At 36.6% G+C, this 18,708-nt stretch overlaps 1 protein-coding gene across 38 annotated transcripts in view; it reads left to right on the top strand.

Moving 5' to 3' along the window:
* Positions 1-18,708, top strand: part of HEATR5A (HEAT repeat containing 5A) — a 97,277-nt gene that overhangs the window by 55,302 nt on the left and 23,267 nt on the right. For 19 of the 38 annotated variants that reach the window (XM_012098771.3, XM_012098769.3, XM_012098765.3 and 16 more), the window contains 7 exons: positions 419-575; positions 4,416-4,605; positions 5,479-5,648; positions 8,123-8,149; positions 10,398-10,536; positions 14,706-14,885; positions 16,392-16,631. In XM_012098771.3, the coding sequence (XP_011954161.2) occupies positions 419-575; positions 4,416-4,605; positions 5,479-5,648; positions 8,123-8,149; positions 10,398-10,536; positions 14,706-14,885; positions 16,392-16,631 (1,103 nt within the window). The remainder of the gene's footprint in view (positions 1-418; positions 576-4,415; positions 4,606-5,478; positions 5,649-8,122; positions 8,150-10,397; positions 10,537-14,705; positions 14,886-16,391; positions 16,632-18,708) is intronic. The other 19 variants (XM_060401782.1, XM_060401780.1, XM_060401771.1 and 16 more) reach the window with 1 other exon arrangement.

Below are 18,708 nucleotides of genomic sequence, written 5' to 3'. Positions count from 1 at the left end.
TTGTTTATATTTAAATAATTATTACTAATAATGTGACGACATCTAAAATTTTTAAAATTCATTTATTGTTGTCTGTGCTGGATCTTCATTGCTGTGTGTGGGCGCTCTCTAGCTGCAGCGAGCGGGGGCTGCTGTCTAGATGTGATGTGCGGTTTTCTCCTTGCAGTAGCTTCTCTTGTTGCAGAGCATGGGCTCCAGGGTGTGTGGGCCTCGGTCATTGCAGCACGTATGTGAAGACATTTTTATTTAAAATATTTTTCAAGATATCTTTCAAGTTATTTCAGAATTTTTTGTATCAGTTACCTGTAAATGTATTTCTGAATTTTGCAGCTCTTTATATAAAAAATTTCCCTAAGTGACTGTGCATGCATTGGTTTATTTCAGTAATTATCATTTATTTTTGTTTCTATAATCACAGACTGAAGTCAGCAAGGGATGCAGTTACCAGAACAGGACACTCACTGGCTTTGGGATCCCTGCATAGGTACTTAGGAGGAATAAGTTCTCAACATTTGAATTCTTGTGTTGGGATCCTTTATACTTTGTCTCAGGACAGCACCTCACCTGACGTGCAGGTGAGTACCCCATTGATTTGTAGATAATGCATATTCTGTTGTATTAACCATTACTAATTTATATAATAATTCTTGCTCCATAATAAAATCAAAACCACTGTTAACCTCAGTGGATTTTTAAAATGCACATATCACTATCTATGCTTCATACTCAATACCTAAAGTCAAATTCAGTATCATTTTCTGAAAATGGATCTGCCTTCTATCTTAAAATAACATCTACTATCTTATGGAACTTAACAGGTACCAGGCATTATATTACATTTTTCTAAACATATGAATATATTTAATCTTCACAGTTATCTAGGATGTATATTCCCATTATATAGAAAGAAACCAGGCTCATGGAACCTAAGTTACTTGCTCACACAACCACTAATATACCGTGTAGTCAGGTGAAGAACATAAGTCATGGACTTTAAACTCATGTTCTTAACCACTTTGCCGTATTATTATACATAACTTACTCATTTCTGCCAGGCATCATTCTCCTGATCTTATTCACATCCTGAATGACTGTTGTACTTCCTGCTCTTGTGGTCCCCTTAGTGTATTTCTGTCCCCCTTGTGTGACCCTAATTACTATAGTAGCCTCCTACCTGGTCACTTTATTTTCAGGTTCTTTACAACTCTGAGACGTCCCTGGTGGCTCAGATGGTAAAGTGTCTGCCTACAATGCGGGGGAGACCCGGGTTTGATCCCTGGGTTGGGAGGATCCCCTGGAGAAGGAAATGGCAACCCACTCCAATATTCTTACCTGGAAAATCCTTTGGACGGAGGAGCCTGGTAGGCTACAGTCCATGCGGCCACAAAGAGTCTGACACGACTGAGCGACTTCACTTTCACTTACAACTCTACCTAGATATGAAGCCAGAAGTGTTTGCCTGGGAAATTTTCATCTTGCCACTTCCCAACCAAAAAGCTGGGGATACTGCTTATTGCTTCTTCAATTAACTCCTCATTGAAGTCCCGTAAACTGACTCAGAAGCTTTCTTGGTTATTAACTGATCTCCTAACATGATCTTCCTGCTTTCCTCCCACACGTCATTCTCATGTCTGTGCTCGGGTTCTTCCTATCGCTCTTCTCTCTTTCTATTCCTGTCTTATAATCCACATTTTTTAGTATTGTAAGACCCAGTTTAACCACCACCTTGTCAAACTTCAGCATCTAACATGGGTGTCATTCTTTGAATTACCGTATTACTAATAGTTTTTTTTCACATCATCTGTTACTTGAGTTGATTTATAAGGTATTCCATCCTTTCTTTATTCCTTTAATACAGTACTTTCTGCTTCTATTTATTATATTTCTCCTCTTCCCCTTCAAAAAGTCTGTTCTGAACGGACTCCTTTTCTATTGAGTCTCTTTTGTTGATTATTAGATTTTTCGTTCTGTGGCATCCAGGGTCATTAGTCTGACTCTTCTTGATTGCTGCCATTGCTCACCTAATGGGAACTCATTATTGTACTATTTAAAAATACTGTAAGCTTTTCTAACATATTTGTTGATAAGAGGGTAAAACTTTCTTAGTTGATTTCCTAAAGGGAGAACTTTTCAGATACTTCTTATATAGGAAGTTCAGGCATACATTAAAGTAGAGAACATGCTGTACTTCAGTTCAGTTGCTCAGTCGTGTCTGACCCTTTGCGACCCCATGAATCGCAGCACGCCAGGCCTCCCTGTCCATCACCAACTCCCGGAGTTCACTCAGACTCACGTCCATCGAGTCGGTGATGCCATCCAACCATCTCATCCTCTGTCCTCCCCTTCTCCTCCTGCCCCCAATCCCTCCCAGCATCAAAGTCTTTTCCAGTGAGTCAACTCTTCACATGAGGTGGCCAAAGTACTGGAGCTTCAGCTTTAGCATCATTCCTTCCAAAGAGATCCCAGGGCTGATCTCCTTCAGAATGGACTGGTTGGATCTCCTTGCAGTCCAAGGGACTCTCAAGAGTCTTCTCCAACACCAGTTCAAAAGCATCAATTCTTCGGTGCTCAGCCTTCTTCACAGTCCAGCTCTCACATCCATACATGACTACTGGAAAACTATAGCCTTGACTAGACGGACCTTAGTCGGCAAAGTAATATCTCTTTTTGAATATGCTATCTAGGTTGCTCATAACTTTTCTTCCAAGGAGTAAGCGTCTTTTAATTTCATGGCTGCAGTCACCATCTGCAGTGGTTTTGGAGCCCCAAAAAATAAAGTCTGACACTGTTTCCACTGTTTCCCATCTATTTCCCATGAAGTGATGGGACCGGATGCCATGATCTTTGTTTTCTGAATGTTGAGCTTTAAGCCAACTTTTTCACTCTGCTCTTTCACTTTCCTCGAGGCTTTGTAGTCCCTCTTCACTTTCTGCCATAAGGGTGGTATCATCTGCATATCTGAGGTTATTGATATTTCTCCTGGCAATCTTGATTCCAGCTTGTGTTTCTTCCAGTCCAGCATTTCTCATGATGTACTCTGCATAGAAGTTAAATAAGCAGGGTGACAAGATACAGCCTTGATGTACTCCTTTTCCTATTTGGAACCAGTCTGTTGTTCCATGTCCAGTTCTAACTGTTGCTTCCTGACCTGCATACAGATTTCTCAAGAGGCAGGTCAGGTGGTCTGTATTTCCATCTCTCTCAGAATTCTCCACAGTTTCTTGTGATCCACACAGTCAGAGGCTTTGGCATAGTCAATAAAGTAGAAATAGATGTTTTTCTGGAACTCTCCTGCTTTATCGATGATCCAGCAGATGTAGCAATTTGATCTCTGGTTCCTCTGACTTTTCTAAAACCAGCTTGAACATCAGGAAGTTCACGGTTCACGTATTGCTGAAGCCTGGCTTAGAGAATTTTGAGCATTACTTTACTAGCATGTGAGATGAGTGCAATTGTGCAGTAGTTTGAGCATTCTTTGGCATTGCATTTCTTTGGGGCTGGAATGAAAACTGACCTTTTCCAGTCCTGTGGCCACTGCTGAGTTTTCCAAATTTGCTGGCATATTGAATGCAGCACTTTCACAGCATCATCTTTTAGGATTTGAAATAGCTCAACTGGAATTCTGAACATGCTGTCAGGAACCTATTAAACCCACCATCCAACTTCACTGATTATCAGTGATTATTAGTTTTGCCTGCTCTTATACTTTATGTCAGTGGAACCATACAGTATATACTTTTTTATGTTTGGCTTTCTTCAACACCATTGTGTTCCAAGAGATCTGTATTATTTCATTTAGTTGAGATATTGTTGAATCTTCTAAAAATTTGAATTTTCATTCTCTGTACAGATTAAGCAATAAACAATTTTCAACACACTAGATCTAGTTCAAGCCATTAGCTAAAGAACCAAACACGATTCTGGAATTCTCAGTTTTGAGATATATCCATATGTGTGCGTGCTAGCTAAGTCGCTTCAGTTGTGTCCGACTCTCTGAGACGCTGTGGACTGCAGCCCTGCAGGTTCGTCTGTCCATGGAACTCTCCAGACAAGAATATTGAAGTGGGTTGCCATGCCCTCCTCCAGGGGATCTGCCTGACCCAGGGATGGAACCCTCATCCCTTAAGTCTCCTGCATTGGCAGTCAGATTCTTTACCACTAGCGCCATCTGGGAAACCCCTGTACCCATGTGTGCCGTTCTCAACTGGACATTTGTCTCTCAGTTGCGTTTTACTGGTATTTACATTTTTTTCTTCAACTCCTGAAGTTCCTTGTTTCTCTCTCCAAGTTAGTAATAACACACAGTTGACTGTGATACTACTTTATCACTCATTTCAGCAAAAGAACAGTTTGTAGTGGTTTGTGTTTCTTAATGCTGCTATAACATTTTTAACTGTCTTTCTCTGTCTTCACAGACCTGGGCACTGCATTCTCTCTCATTGATAATTGATTCCGCCGGCCCACTCTATTATATACATGCAGAACCAACCCTTTCTCTTATTATGATGTTGCTGTTAAATGTGCCTCCTACTCATGCTGAAGTTCACCAAAGTCTAGGTCGCTGTTTGAATGCCCTTATTACTACATTGGGTCCAGAGCTACAAGGTACGCATAGCTGCTTTTGTGATATTTTACATAAAAATATATGCATAAAAATGAAAACAGTTCCTCTCATTGACTCAAACACTTCTCAATAAAGTGAAGTTTAGCAGAATGTTCTTTTCAAAGATATGGGCAGAATACTGAGAATAATCTTGGAAAGACTGACTTCTTAGTGATGACATAATAGGGAAAAAAAAATAGAAATTTAAGCTTCACCAACCATTAGTTAGTCGGATGACTTAGAAAAATTCTCATGTCTCTAAGCTTTAGCTTCCTCTTCTATCAAATAAAAGAAGAGTTGCAAAACCCTTGTAATTGGCACATAGTAAATGCTCAGTATATTTTGTTAAAATAAATGCCAATCAGATTACTCTTACCTTGAAAAGATGAGGACCATATTTAGAAAGATAATGTCTTAAAAATACCTTCCTTAAGTTAAATGACAAACATAAAATGAAATAGTTTAAAAACCTCATTTCTTATAAGAGATGAATGACTAAGCCCCAAAACTCAGTTATTCTGATCTATTCAGATGCAAAATACATGATTTTAATATATAAAAGCAGCCCTCAACTAATACAAGCAGGGGTATTATTAGCAATTTCTCACTCTACTTTTCATGAAAATTTGATGTAAACTGCGGTCTTAGGTTCTCTTTGCCTAATTATTTGTGTTGTCATAAACCTTTCAGACTAAAAATAACTAACATTATCTAAAAACTTATAACCTGGATTATCCCTCCTTCTGTAGAAGAAATTTACTTCCCAGAACCTCGTTTAAGATTAGAGGAAAAAAAAGAAATTTTAAGCCCAGTAATATGTGTTTCACGGGTGGTGATTTTATAGGCCAATTAAAAGCATTCTGCTTTCATCTTAGGTAACAGCGCTTCTGTTTCTACCCTAAGAAGTTCCTGTCTGTTGGGTTGTGCAGTGATGCAAGATAACCCAGACTGCCTTGTCCAAGCTCAGGCCATCTCTTGCCTTCAGCAGCTTCATATGTTTGCTCCACGACATGTCAACTTGTCTAGCCTGGTCAGCTGTCTCTGTGTGAGTATAAAATTGCATATTTTGTTAGTTTCTTTTATTGGAAATGTAAATTTATTTCTGTTAATCTCTAGACCACTTATTTTCCCTCAATTTTAGTTTTTTTTGGAGAGGGTGTGGGGTAACTTCATATAGTCATATCTTAAACTGCTCATATATTTATTCGCTTTTCCTTCCATTAATGTTAAACTTAGTATTTGGAATATTGATTCATTAATACTGAGTGCTAACATTCCAGGTACTGTGTAAACGCTGTAGGACATGGAAATATTTATGTGGTAATAGCAATTTTTTTCCTACTTCTTCTTTTTCCTCTTTTCCAAACTTACATATAAAGTTATTTTCATCCCAGATGAAATATTTTTCCCGAATATTCTAGCAGTGTATGCTTCAACATCTGGGTTCTAACAGTGTGTCTAATGAACATAGAAAGGTGAAGGTGATCAATAAAATGTTCTGATTAGGTGGTTCATGATCATCAGCGGTTTTAAGATTTACTGTGAGCATCACCAGTTTCTATCTGGACTTGCCTAAAAAAGGAATTACAGTTATAATTGGAGTTAAAACTTAAGACCATTGATTTTCAACTTTTTCTGCCCTTGTGATGTTTACAGCACCCTCTACTTAGTAACATGATAGTTGAGAACCATCGCTGTAGACAAGACCATTCATTTTCAAACTTGAGACAAAATATGCAGCATTTCAAACCTTGAAAGAACCTCAAACATTAAAACCAACGTTCTCAATAAAAATATAAAGAGCAAAAAGTGAAATATTTTGCCCAAGGTATCTAAGTATTCTAGCTTTGAGCCTAGAACCAGCTTTCTAAACTCCTTTTCTAGTCCTCATTTTGTTATTTCATGTTGACTTGGTAGTTATGGATAGCTCTTGACCCTGCCCCCTCCTAGCCCTGTCCCATAACCTCCCCCAGCCTCATCTATCCTGTCTGTAAAACACAAGGATTACACAAGATGCTACCTATAAAGGCATGGGTCCTCGACACTTAATAACCACTTAGTAAATTGCAGTTGTTTTTATTTTCTTAACATATAACTTAGAAATAGAATTTTATTTATCTTCATGTTGATTTTCATAGTCATAATTATCTAAGACTCTTAAGGAGAGAAGATGACTGACTTTCCTAATAGAAACTTTGGTTTCTGTCTGTATTAAACATATATTAGAGAATATAGCACCTCCTGGAAAAGAATTTTACCTTTATCATTCAGCAACTTTTCCCAGTAATATTGTTCTTTATATTCAAAGAACCATTGCCAATACTAATTATTGAAAGATAACCCAGTCTTCAGCAAGTTGACCTAACTTTCTGCTCTCCACTTAAATATATCAATACTACCATTTTTTCTCCTTGAATCATCGTAGAAAATTTCCATTAATAACCATTTAAAACTTCTTCTTTAACTAATACATGAATTCATTCATTAAGTAGAGTTTATTGAGAAATAAAGAGCACAACTACTGATTCCTAATGAATTAATTCTGATCACATTCATTACTCTTTTATTTTCCCAGACTGAGAAGGTTATATACAAAAAACAATAGAGACTGTTCTCAGATTTCTTTCTTTTAGGTACATTTATAGCCATTGAGAAAATCAGAAGTAACAATTACAAATCTTATTCATGTTATTCATAATACTTAAGCTATAAAATCATTTTTTTAATATAGAAATTAAATTCAAAAATTGCTGTCACTATAGTGTGTTAATTTTGAAACTTAAAATTTTGGTTAGTAAAGCTTTTATCCTAAATTTATTATATTTTAAAGTATGTCCTGTAATAAGAAAATTGCTTCTGCTTTCCAACTTTATGTTCAGGTTTTCTTTTCTTCATAGAAATTAATTATTTAGCATGATGTGTTTTCATATTAACTGAAACTCTGAATATTCAGAATACATTTAATCATTAGGAAAGAATCTTGCTATAGAGGATTTTCTTCTAACTGCATGCTGTTTAACTTCCATTCTGAACTTGGTCTTAGCTACACTTGCAATTCTGACTACTCACAGTTTTAAAACTTGGCTTCCAAGAGTAAGAAAATTTGTAACTTGTGATGAGGTAAATGATTGACTGTGTCTCTTATGGGACACCTGTTCATGTGAAGGTAATCCAGATCACTCCTTTCACACTCATGGCTACTTGATCTGGGTTTATTGCTAAGGCTTGATGAAAGATTCCAAAGGAAAACCTAATTACACAAATGTGCATTTTGAAATTACTGTATTTTTGTATATCTTTATATCTTGAGTTGACTGTTTTTAAAATCTTAGCTCAACTCATGTTTTAAGTTGGAAACTGAAGTATTTATGGCATATTTTTAAAGCTGAAGCTAAGCCAATTTGAATGATAGCTCTATCAACATGTGTATTTTAATGCTTAGCTGACTGTTGTCAGAGTCATCCTGGTGTGTATCTTTTGGTTTTTGTCATGACCAGTCTGTCATTTGTTTTTGTGCAGGAGATCTTGTTGGATAATTCTGTGTTGGTAGGTCCCTGACCCTCGATTCCTAACTTTATTTGAGGTTTGCCGTGCTATTTCTTTGTGTTCCGCCCACCACCCCCACCCTTTTGGTTGTAGATGTTCTTGTTTTCCTCTGCATCTCTCTGTTTAAGCTAACCATTAATGCAAAGTCCAGTGCGTGTAGCATGTTACCTGGTGTTTATTTAATACCAATGTAAACAAATCCTCCCTAACCTTCTCCAGCTGGTGCACTCACTCTTTGCATTTAATTTTGCATCATTTTGATTTAATATATTCATTTCAGAAAGGAATTGAACATACAGTTTGATTTTAATTTCTGTATTTTGCTTGCTTAATTGTTTGCCTTAACCCACCCTGTTCTTCTTCCCGATATAAATGCTGGAGAATGACATGGAGATATTAAGCATCCCATTTTGTTTTGTGTGACAGTCTTTAATATTTTTTCTACTGAACAAGTAGAGTACTTTTGAGCATGTTTTTTCTGAAAGATTGTATGACCAGCCTGAGTAAATGCTGCACCTGTCTTGTATTATATGCTTGTATATGCTCCAGTTAATATAGCTAGTAGATTCATTAACTTTTCTTTAAAATTGTCTTTAGAGTGCTTCTTTGCTATTGTTGTTAAATACAGCCTTAATCTTGGGCATGAATAAACTTCATCTTTATACATTTAAAGTTCTCTTGTTAGCCTGTGTACCGGTTTCTAACAGCAGAGTTCTTAAACATAACTAGAATGACATAACCTTGAGACTTTGTGAATGACATGCCTGTCTTTCCACTGTCCATGACATGTACTTGAGGGTATAATAGAACATATTTATAAAGCAGACCTCATCCATGTATTTCACTGATAATATATTTACAAACTTTGTCTTTTAGCTCATGATAAAATTAAGGGTTTAGCCCTCTTTGCATAGGTCATGTGCCAGAACCCTCTGCCACTGCCTTCTCTTTTCTCAGAAGTCTGCCTCTGCTCTTTTTGGCAAACGCACCTGCCTCAGTCATGCCTTTCCCACATAAGCCAGATCTAAAGGCCTTGTAAGAATTATGCCATTATTTCTCAAATGCTGCTTGGAAAATCACTATTGAAGACATTTATTGTCATAAGCCACACCAGACTGGTCTTTGTTTTCATAGTTGGAATGAAATAAATTTTAAAATCTTTTGGCTTTATTCTACTTATGAAATCACCTTTGACTTGTTTTAATTACTCATTTAAGGTATATCACCATTTGTATTACCATTTACCCTCGGTAGATGCAGCTTATTGAGATTTACGTTGTTTAAATATTCTCAGTGAAAAGAATATGTATTGAGTCTGTCATTCGAGCAGAAATATTCTCTATCACGAAGAGATTTAGATATCTGTGTACATATATGTATATCCACATATAAGTAGATATGCAAGTATAAAATTTGCTATCTGTAATGTCTCTAGAGAGCACTTTTGGTGAATATGTTTTCTGAGTTAAGACTCTTCCTGCCTTTATTTGAAAATGCATTTACTTACTCTCTATGGCATCTGCATAAACTATTGATAGAGGCTGCATTAATAATAGCTAACGTTTAATTGAGCATACTTACTATTTGCCAGGTACTGTGCTAAGCACCTTTGCATGTTTCTTTGTGTTGACTCTAAGGCAGCCCTGTGAGACAGGGGTAGTGTTATTTTCATAAAACAAAGGAAGAAACTGAGGCACAGAGAATTTAAATAATTTGCCCGTGGTCACATAGCTAGCAAGTCATGGATATAGGACTCGAACTGAGACAGTCTGACTCTAGAGCCTCAGTTTTAATCACTGTGCTTCAGTGCTCATACAGATTTGTATAAACTTATACTTGGAGATTCATAAAACATAATAGTATATAGTTCCATGAACACAGAATAGTATATAGTTCCACATAAAACATAACAGTATATGGTTCCATGAGCACTTGTATATACAATAGTATATACAAGCTGCAAGTAAATTCTTTTTCAGTGGTATCCCTTTGTCTCTCACAACTGTTTTACTCATATACATTTTATGTCTTCTAACATTGTCAAGAGACTTTTGCTTGGGTTTGTTTATGAATATTGCATAATAAGTACATGTATTACTCCTTAAGCTATTTCTAAGTTATTTAGTAAAAAATACGTGCTCAGATAGTTGAAGAAATCTCTGTGTATCTAATAAATCAGGAGGGGTCCAGTGAGTAATCTTGTCACCAAGAATTTCGGTTCCTTTACTTCCCAAATGGTATTTTTCAGGTGAATCTCTGTAGTCCCTATTTGTTACTGAGACGAGCGGTACTGGCTTGTTTACGTCAGCTTGTTCAGAGAGAAGCAGCTGAAGTTTCAGAGCATGCTGTTATGCTTGCTAAGAACAGCAGAGAAGAACTGACTCTGGGTAATTCTCTTTATCAATATTATTTCCAGCTCAGATGATTATTTTAATCCTAAAGCTTCTCTATAAACATGAGTTTTTAAAGGGAAATTTAAAAGTTAGTATATAATACCTTAAATGTGCTACAAGTGGTGGATGCTAAACAGTTGTCATTCCAACCAGTGATTTTACTGGTTTAAAGCAGTGGTTTTCAAACAGGCTCCCAACAGCAGCAACATCCAGCTCACCTGGGAATTTGTTACAAATGCAAATTCTTGGGCCCCATCCCAAGTCTAAGCCAGAAATGGGGGAGTAGAGCCCAGCGATCTGTTACTTATTCTCCAATAATGGTAATATGTACTGACATTTGAGAGCTATTGGTTTTGAACGAGTTTTTTTTACAATGGATTGAAATTGCATTTAGGCCTGAAGTCATTTATCATATGTGCCTTTCTTCCCCTCAAATTTAATTGAGTAAAATTTCTCATAGATGAATCGGCTTCAAATTAAAGGATTTCTTTGCCCCTTCTATGTTTTAGAGCTGAATTAAAAGATTTCTTAGCCAGGAAGGTTTTAAGTGTATCTCTTCATTTTAAAATCATATAACTAACACAAACATGTATATAAATTCAGACTACAAAAATAGAAATGATAATGTCTTACACTTTTAAAATATATAGTTTCCAAAGTGCTCAATAAAGGACAGAAATGGTATGGACCAAACAGAAGCAGAAGATATTAAGAAGAGATGGCAAGAATACACAGAACTATACAAAAAAGATCTTCGTGACCCAGGTAATCACAATGGTGTGATCACTCACCTAGAGCCAGAAATCCTGAAATGTGAAATCAAGTGGGCCTTAGGAAGTAGCACTATGAACAAAGCTAGTGGAGGTGATGGAATTCCAGTTGAGCTATTTCGAATCCTAAAAGATGATGCTGTGAAAGTGCTGCACTCAATATGCCAGCAAATTTGGAAAACTCAGCAGTGGCCACAGGACTGGAAAAGGTCAGTTTTCATTCCAGTCCCAAAGAAATGCAATGCCAAAGAATGCTCAAACTACTGCACAATTGCACTCATCTCACATGCTAGTAAAGTAATGCTCAAAATTCTCTAAGCCAGGCTTCAGCAATACGTGAACCGTGAACTTCCTGATGTTCAAGCTGGTTTTAGAAACAGCAGAGGAACCAGAGATTAAATTACCAACTTCCGCAGGATCATGGAAAAAGCAAGAAAGTTCCAGAAAAACATCTATTTCTGCTTTATTGACTATGTCAAAGCCTTTGACTGTGTGGATCACAAGAAACTGTGGAAAATTCTGAAAGAGATGGGAATACCAGACCACCTGACATGCCTCTTGAGAAACCTATATGCAGGTCAGGAAGCAACAGTTAGAACTGAACATGGAACAACAGACTTGTTCCAGATAGGAAAAGGAGTACGTCAAGGTTGTATATTGTCACCCTGCTTATTGAACTTCTGTGCAGAGTACATCATGAGAAATGCTGGGCTGGAAGCAGCATAGGCTGGAATCAGGATTGCTGGGAGAAATATCAAGAACCTCGGATAGACAGATGATACCACCCTTATGGCAGACAGTGAAGAAGAACTAAAGAGCCTCTTGATGAAAGTGAAAGAGCAGAGTGAAAAAGTTGGCTTAAAGCTCAACATTCAGTAAAGTAAGATCATGGCATCCGGTCCCATCACTTCATGGCAAATAGATGGGGAAACAGGTCAGACTTTATTTTTGGGGGCTCCAAAATCACTGCAGATGGTGATTGCAGCCATGAAATTAAAAGACACTTGCTCCTTGGAAGGAAAGTTATGACCAACCTAGACAGCATATTCAAAAGCAGAGACATTACTTTGTCAAAAGAGGTCCATCTAGTCAAGGCTATGGTTTTCCAGTAGTCATGTATAGATGTGAGAGTTGGACTATAAAGAAAGCTGAGCACCAAAGAATTGATGTTTTTGAACTGTGGTGTTGGAGAAGACTCTTGAGAGTCCCTTGGACTGCAAGGAGATCCAACTAGTCCATCCTAAAGATCAGTCCTGGGTGTTTGTTGAAAGGACTGATGCTGAAACTGAAACTCCAATCCTTTGGCCACCTGATGCGAAGAGCTGACTCATTTGAAAAGACCCTGATGTTGGGAAAGATTGAAGATGGGAGGAGAAGGGGACAACAGAGGATGAGATGGTTAGATGGCATCACCAACTCAATGTACATGAGTTTCGGTAAACTTCGGGAGTTGGTGATGGACAGGGAGGCCTGGTATGCTGCGGTTCATGGGGTCGCAAAGAGTCAGACACGACCGAGCAACTGAACTGAACTGAATTGAAAGTTCTATCACATTTATAGAAAGTCTCAGACTTTACAGAGCTTTCCAATATCTAAAGCTCTCAGATCCATAATGTGTTTTACTGTTATTCTGTGCTCTTTAACTTAGTTTTATTATTATATTAAAACCTTGGCTCTGACTTACTGTCAGCATTGCTGAACTTGTATGCTACTGCTAAGTCGCTTCAGTTGTGTCCGACTCTGTGCAACCCCATAGACGGCAGCCCACCAGGCTCCCTGTCCCTGGGACTCTCCAGGCAAGAACACTGGAGTGGGTTGCCATTTCCTTCTCCAGTGCATAAAAGTGAAAGTGAAGTCGCTCAGTCGTGTCCGACTCTTAGTGACCCCATGGACTGCAGCCCACCAGGCTCCTCCACCCGTGGGATTTTCCAGGCAAGAGTACTGGAGTGGGGCTGAACTTGTATGCTAGTCATCAAATAGGTTGAAGAACTTGTTTGCAGATTATTCTGTGGTCACTTAACCAGAGAAATTGTAATCTTCTAACCATGTGTGGTGTTCTCCCCACAGTGACCTTTAACTTATATTAACTGCTGAAACTGTATTTGTTGCTTTAGGATTTATTATGTTAATATGCTGGTACATAATTATTGAATAAGTTATGTGGGTAAGATAGTAAAGGATTCATTATATCATTCCTTATTAAAATTTTTATTATTTTTCAAACCATGGAAAAGTAGGAAGAAATATGCAAGTGAATACATAGACTCACCTACTTAGTATCTTTGTAACACTGACTTTGTGTATCTCTCAGTATATATACACACATAAACCTCTTGCCAAACCATCTGAAAGCAGGTTGCAGACATCATGACTCTTTACCCCTAAATACTTATCTGCATCTTTCAAGAAGGACATGCTCCTACTTGATTACACATTATTTCCAAACCTAGTAAAATCAACATTTATTATTTTCATAGAATATGTAGTCCTCACATAAATTTCCTGTATATTAAAAAAAAATGTCCTTTATAAATTCCTTTCCCCCCCTCACCCCCACACCCCACCCCCAAATTTAGGATCCAATCATGACTCATATGTTACATTGAGCTGTTCTAACTTTTAGACCCATAATCAGAAACATTCCTGCCACCTCCTTCTGATCTTTAAAAGATAACTCTTCTTTTAAATAGTTTAACAGTAGCATAATCTTTAGAAACTAAATGCTTTCATAATTGCCAAATGAGTTAAATCCTCATAAGAAAATGTACTTGTTCTTTTTATGTTTCCAGAGTTAGAGGAAATAGATACTAGATCAAGGCTTATATTTCTTTTTTGAGATGATGTATCACTTTGCAGTGAGAATATTGTGTAGTAATTTATATTGATTCAATAGTATTCTTAGATCCACTGTAGCTTAGTTGTAGTAATTAAACACTCTTCTCCATTTAATAGTTGTTTTCTGAGTTTTACTCTCATGTTAATAAATTTAAAGCCTTTATACCAGAATAAGTAATGCTTAATTATGATTATTTATTTGAATTTACTTTAAAGAGAAGATAAAGTAATCATTCCAAGAAACACTGTATAAATTTTTAGAAGTATTGCATGCTAATTGGGTTAAAATGTTTACCTGATAAGGAAAACATATTAGCAAACTCAAAGATTTATCTTTTAATGACATTGTATAAAAAATAACTTTGCAGTGTTATGAATAATAATCAAACTTTAGTTGTGAACTGAAACAGACCTCAGTAGACTGAGGGTGCCATATGTGGACCAGTTCTTTAGAATATATTTGCATGGAATATTTTGAATAACCACTGAATGTGTGTGCTTCTCATATGGCAGTTTTGTTTTCTGTATTACTTAGATCATCGATTTTCTTCTTGTCAGATGCTAACATCAGAGAAGTGGGCCTTGAAGGGGCCTTACTGACCTTACTTGACAAAGAGACAGATCAGAAATTATGCCATGATATCAAAGAGACTTTAAATCATATGCTCACATCTATGGCAGTGGATAAACTCTCCTTTTGGTTAAAGCTTTGTAAAGATGTACTCGCTGCATCAGCTGGTAAGTACTGGTGATTACCAGCCAACATAATAAAACTGAAAGTAAAAGCATTATATAAAATTGTCTGCTAGTGCTAATTTATTAATTTGGATATTTGGGGTAAAAACTGTTGCTTTTCTTTAAATGAAGATTCTAATGCTAGTGTTTAAGTCCAGTACTTAAAGCTTACTTTTTTTTTTCTCTTATAATTGTGTTAGAGTCTTTAAAATTTGTATCTTTGGACTAAGAGAGACAGTGAGAAAGAAAGAAGATAGAAACCATTTCTATTCCAAATACTATACGTATTATGTATCATTTACTCTTTTAACCATCTTAGGAGTAGGCAGTTTATTCCATTTTACATAAGGGAAAACAAGGCTTGCAAAGCATAAGTAATTTTCCCAAAGACACACACATATTCAAGCCTTAGCCTGCATGACTTTAACATCTAACTTTTCATTATATTTTAGTAGCTCTCAACTCAGTTACTTAAGCCTTATAACTTAATGTAGCTCTGGTCTCAAAGGAAGAAAGGTACTATAAAATTTCTGGCTTTTTTGTTTTTAGTGTTCTTCTCTGTCCACCTTTATTCTTGTTCGTACTCCTGTCTTTCAGTTACTTACACTTGCTCTTTCCACCATTGTATTGTACATGTTTTCCTTTCTTGATGTTTTCTTCTGTCCCCACTACTTAAGAACTTAAAAGGACTTTAAAAGAAGAACTACAAGTGCATAGATAGGTAACCTATCTTCTTTAAAATTTTATAGTCACTCTGTAAACTTAATACTCAATTTACTTCACTGTTTATTCTTTTTATCCTTTGTAGTTTACCTCTATCCCTTCTTATTAGAAAAACATAAATTTCAGTCTCCATTGATGTTCTGAAACAGGGGTTTGCCTTAACTTTGTAACATCTTTGCTATCTGTTGTATCACACTCAAAAAATGTTGACATAAAAGATTTAAGAAAAACAAGTTAGTTTATGTTACAACTTGCATTTTAAGTTGAGTTAAATAGTTAATAAGTTAGCCATTAGTATAGTATTAAGGGAAAATAATTCCTTACTTACTGGCTCTAGTCATCTGGATAATTTGCGATTGTAAAGACACCAGTGAATCTATCCTGAGGAAAGTATTTTTTGGACTTTTTTGTGGGTTCAAGAACCTTCTTAAATTCATTCAGGGGCCCAGTGTTAACATATCTAGTTCTGTCCACCATACTCCCTACCACAGAATGCTATGCTTGAGTATATCCATCTACATATAGTGGACTGATCATTATTCTAGTATCATGTTCAAGTTTTCACTTTAAATATAATTTAATGGCTTCGTCATTTTTTAAGAATAGTATTTTTTAGCGTTTCTCAAGGTAACCCCTGTTATCAGTAGTCATTAGACATGATTATGTTACATTGTTAAAAGATGTATGATTGATGAACAGTAATTATGATCTGTACTTAAGGCCATTTGTGTCCCTTTATAAGTGTATCTTCCAATTGAAACTATGTGTATTCTCCCTTGATGAAAGATTTTGCAACTGTAACGTGTGTGGATACAATGCAAGAAGAGGAAGGAGATAAAGGGGATGACGCTTCAGTTCTGACCAGCAGAAATGATGGCAGACCTCACCCTTTCACCAATCCCCGATGGGCCACCAGAGTCTTCACTGCTGAATGTGTCTGCAGGATAATCAACCAGTGTGAGAATGCACACAGCGCACATTTTGATGTTGCTTTAGCACAGGAAATGAAAAAGAAGGACTCGAGAAGTAAGCGGCTTAATAATGACAAGACCAAGTGATACACATAGAGGCGCTGTGTGCCTGTAGTACATTTCTAATGTCCAAATACATTCTTAATGTTTGAACTTCTTAAATCAGCATTCACTTTTGTTTCGTGGACATAATGTGATACATTAAGTTTATAGAGAATGGTCACGTTCTTGGAAGGTAGTATGTACATTCCCAAATTTTATTTTCTTAAGTTTTATTTTTATAGAACTATTAAATATAGCAAAATTATAGCTATTTTGCTCATAGGTTATTTTGTTTCCATGGATATTACCTTGAAAACATCTGGGTCTATCTCAATGTAAAGTAAACCTACTTGTGAGACCAGTTTGACTTTTTATTGTTCAGTTTTATTATTTTTACCTAAATACATGTTGATTATGGTTTAATTCACTTAAACACGTATATTCAGACACAATGCTCATATCTCAATGCCTTATAAATACTCTTTACCCAACAAAAGAATCACAAGGCAGGATGTTGCTATTCCCCGCCTGAGACTATGAATTAGGTGTTTCTATTTTAATTTATTTTTCAAGCAAGCACGTATTGAGTCCCTTGGTTGTCTTTCATTTGCTTAATTTTATTAAAGTGTTGGATTTACAGTGTTGTGTTCATTTCTTCTGTACAGCAAAGTGACTCAGTTATACACACATTTATATATTTATATACTTTTTCATTTTCTTTCCCATTATGGTTTACCACAGGGCATTCAGTATAGTTCCCTGTGCTGTCCAGTTTATCCATTCCATATATAATAGTTTGCCTCTGTTAATCTCAAACTCCTATTTCTTTTCCCCTCTACTTCCACTCCCCTTGGCAACCAAGTCTGTCCTCTATGTCAGTGAGTCTGTTTTTGTTGTGTAGATCGGTTGATTTGTATCATATTTTAGATTCCATGATGCTGCAAATGGCATTATTTCATCCTTTTTGATGGCTGAATGATACTCGACTGTGTGTATATACCACACCTTTATCCATTCATCCGTCAGTGGACATTTTAGTTGGTTACATGTCTTGGCTGTTGTAAATAGTGCTATGAAAATAGGGGTGCATGTATCTCCAGTTTATCTTCAGTTTATGGTTTTCTCTAGATATCTGCCCAGCAATAGGACTGCTGGATCATATGGCAGCTCTATTAGGTTTTTAACGAACTTCTGTATTGTTTTACGTAGCGGCTGTACCAATTTATATTCTTGCCAACACTGTACATTCCTTTTCTCCATACCCTCTCCAACATTTGTATTAATATTTGTAGGCTTTTTAATGATGGCCATTCTGACTGGTATGAAGTGGTACCTCAGTGTAGATTTGTGTTTCTCTAAGAATCAGCAGTGTTGAGCATCTTTTCCTGTGCCTGTTGGTCGTATGTATATATAGTTTGGAGAGGTGTCTGTTTAGGTCTTCTGCCCGTTCTTTGATAGTGGTGTTTGTCTTTTTGTTGTTTAGTTGTATGAGCTCTTAGTATGTTTTGGAAATTGAGTCTCTCATTTGTGATGAACACTAATACTGATAGGTATAAAATTAGTGTGCTTACTGACTCCTTTGCTTTTGATTAAAATTATAATTGGCACTTACTAAGATGAGCTGGTTTCTTCAGTATGACCTGTAACTAGTATACTTCTTTGAATTAGTCTCAAATTTTTTTTAGGTAAAGGTTTGTTGTACCTGTAAACATTTTATTGTTGGAACACTATTAAATGATTGTTTTATGTCTCTCCCCAGTAGAATTATTATACCAAGTAATATGTTGTGGGCATGAAAGGAATTCTCATTTATAATTTTATAGCTAGAAATATTTTTTTTATGCCCCCATCTTTTGTGTGTGTGGCAGCACATGCAAAAGTAAGGTAATGTAGTCCATATGAAAGTGAAAGCGTTAGTCGTTCAGTCATGTCCGACTCTTTGTGACACCATGGACTGCAGCCCACCAAGCTCCTCTGTCCATGGGATTTCCTAGGCAAGAATACTGGAGTGGGCTGCCAGTCCCTTCTCCAGAGAATCTTCCTGACCCAGGGATCAAACCTGGGTCTCCTGTATTGCAGGCAGATTCTTT

This window comes from Ovis aries, chromosome 18 (genome assembly GCF_016772045.2).
Source record: "Ovis aries strain OAR_USU_Benz2616 breed Rambouillet chromosome 18, ARS-UI_Ramb_v3.0, whole genome shotgun sequence".
Lineage (NCBI taxonomy): Eukaryota > Metazoa > Chordata > Mammalia > Artiodactyla > Bovidae > Ovis > Ovis aries.
The sequence above is the reverse complement of the archived record's forward strand: the minus strand, read 5'-3'. Positions and strand labels throughout refer to the sequence as shown.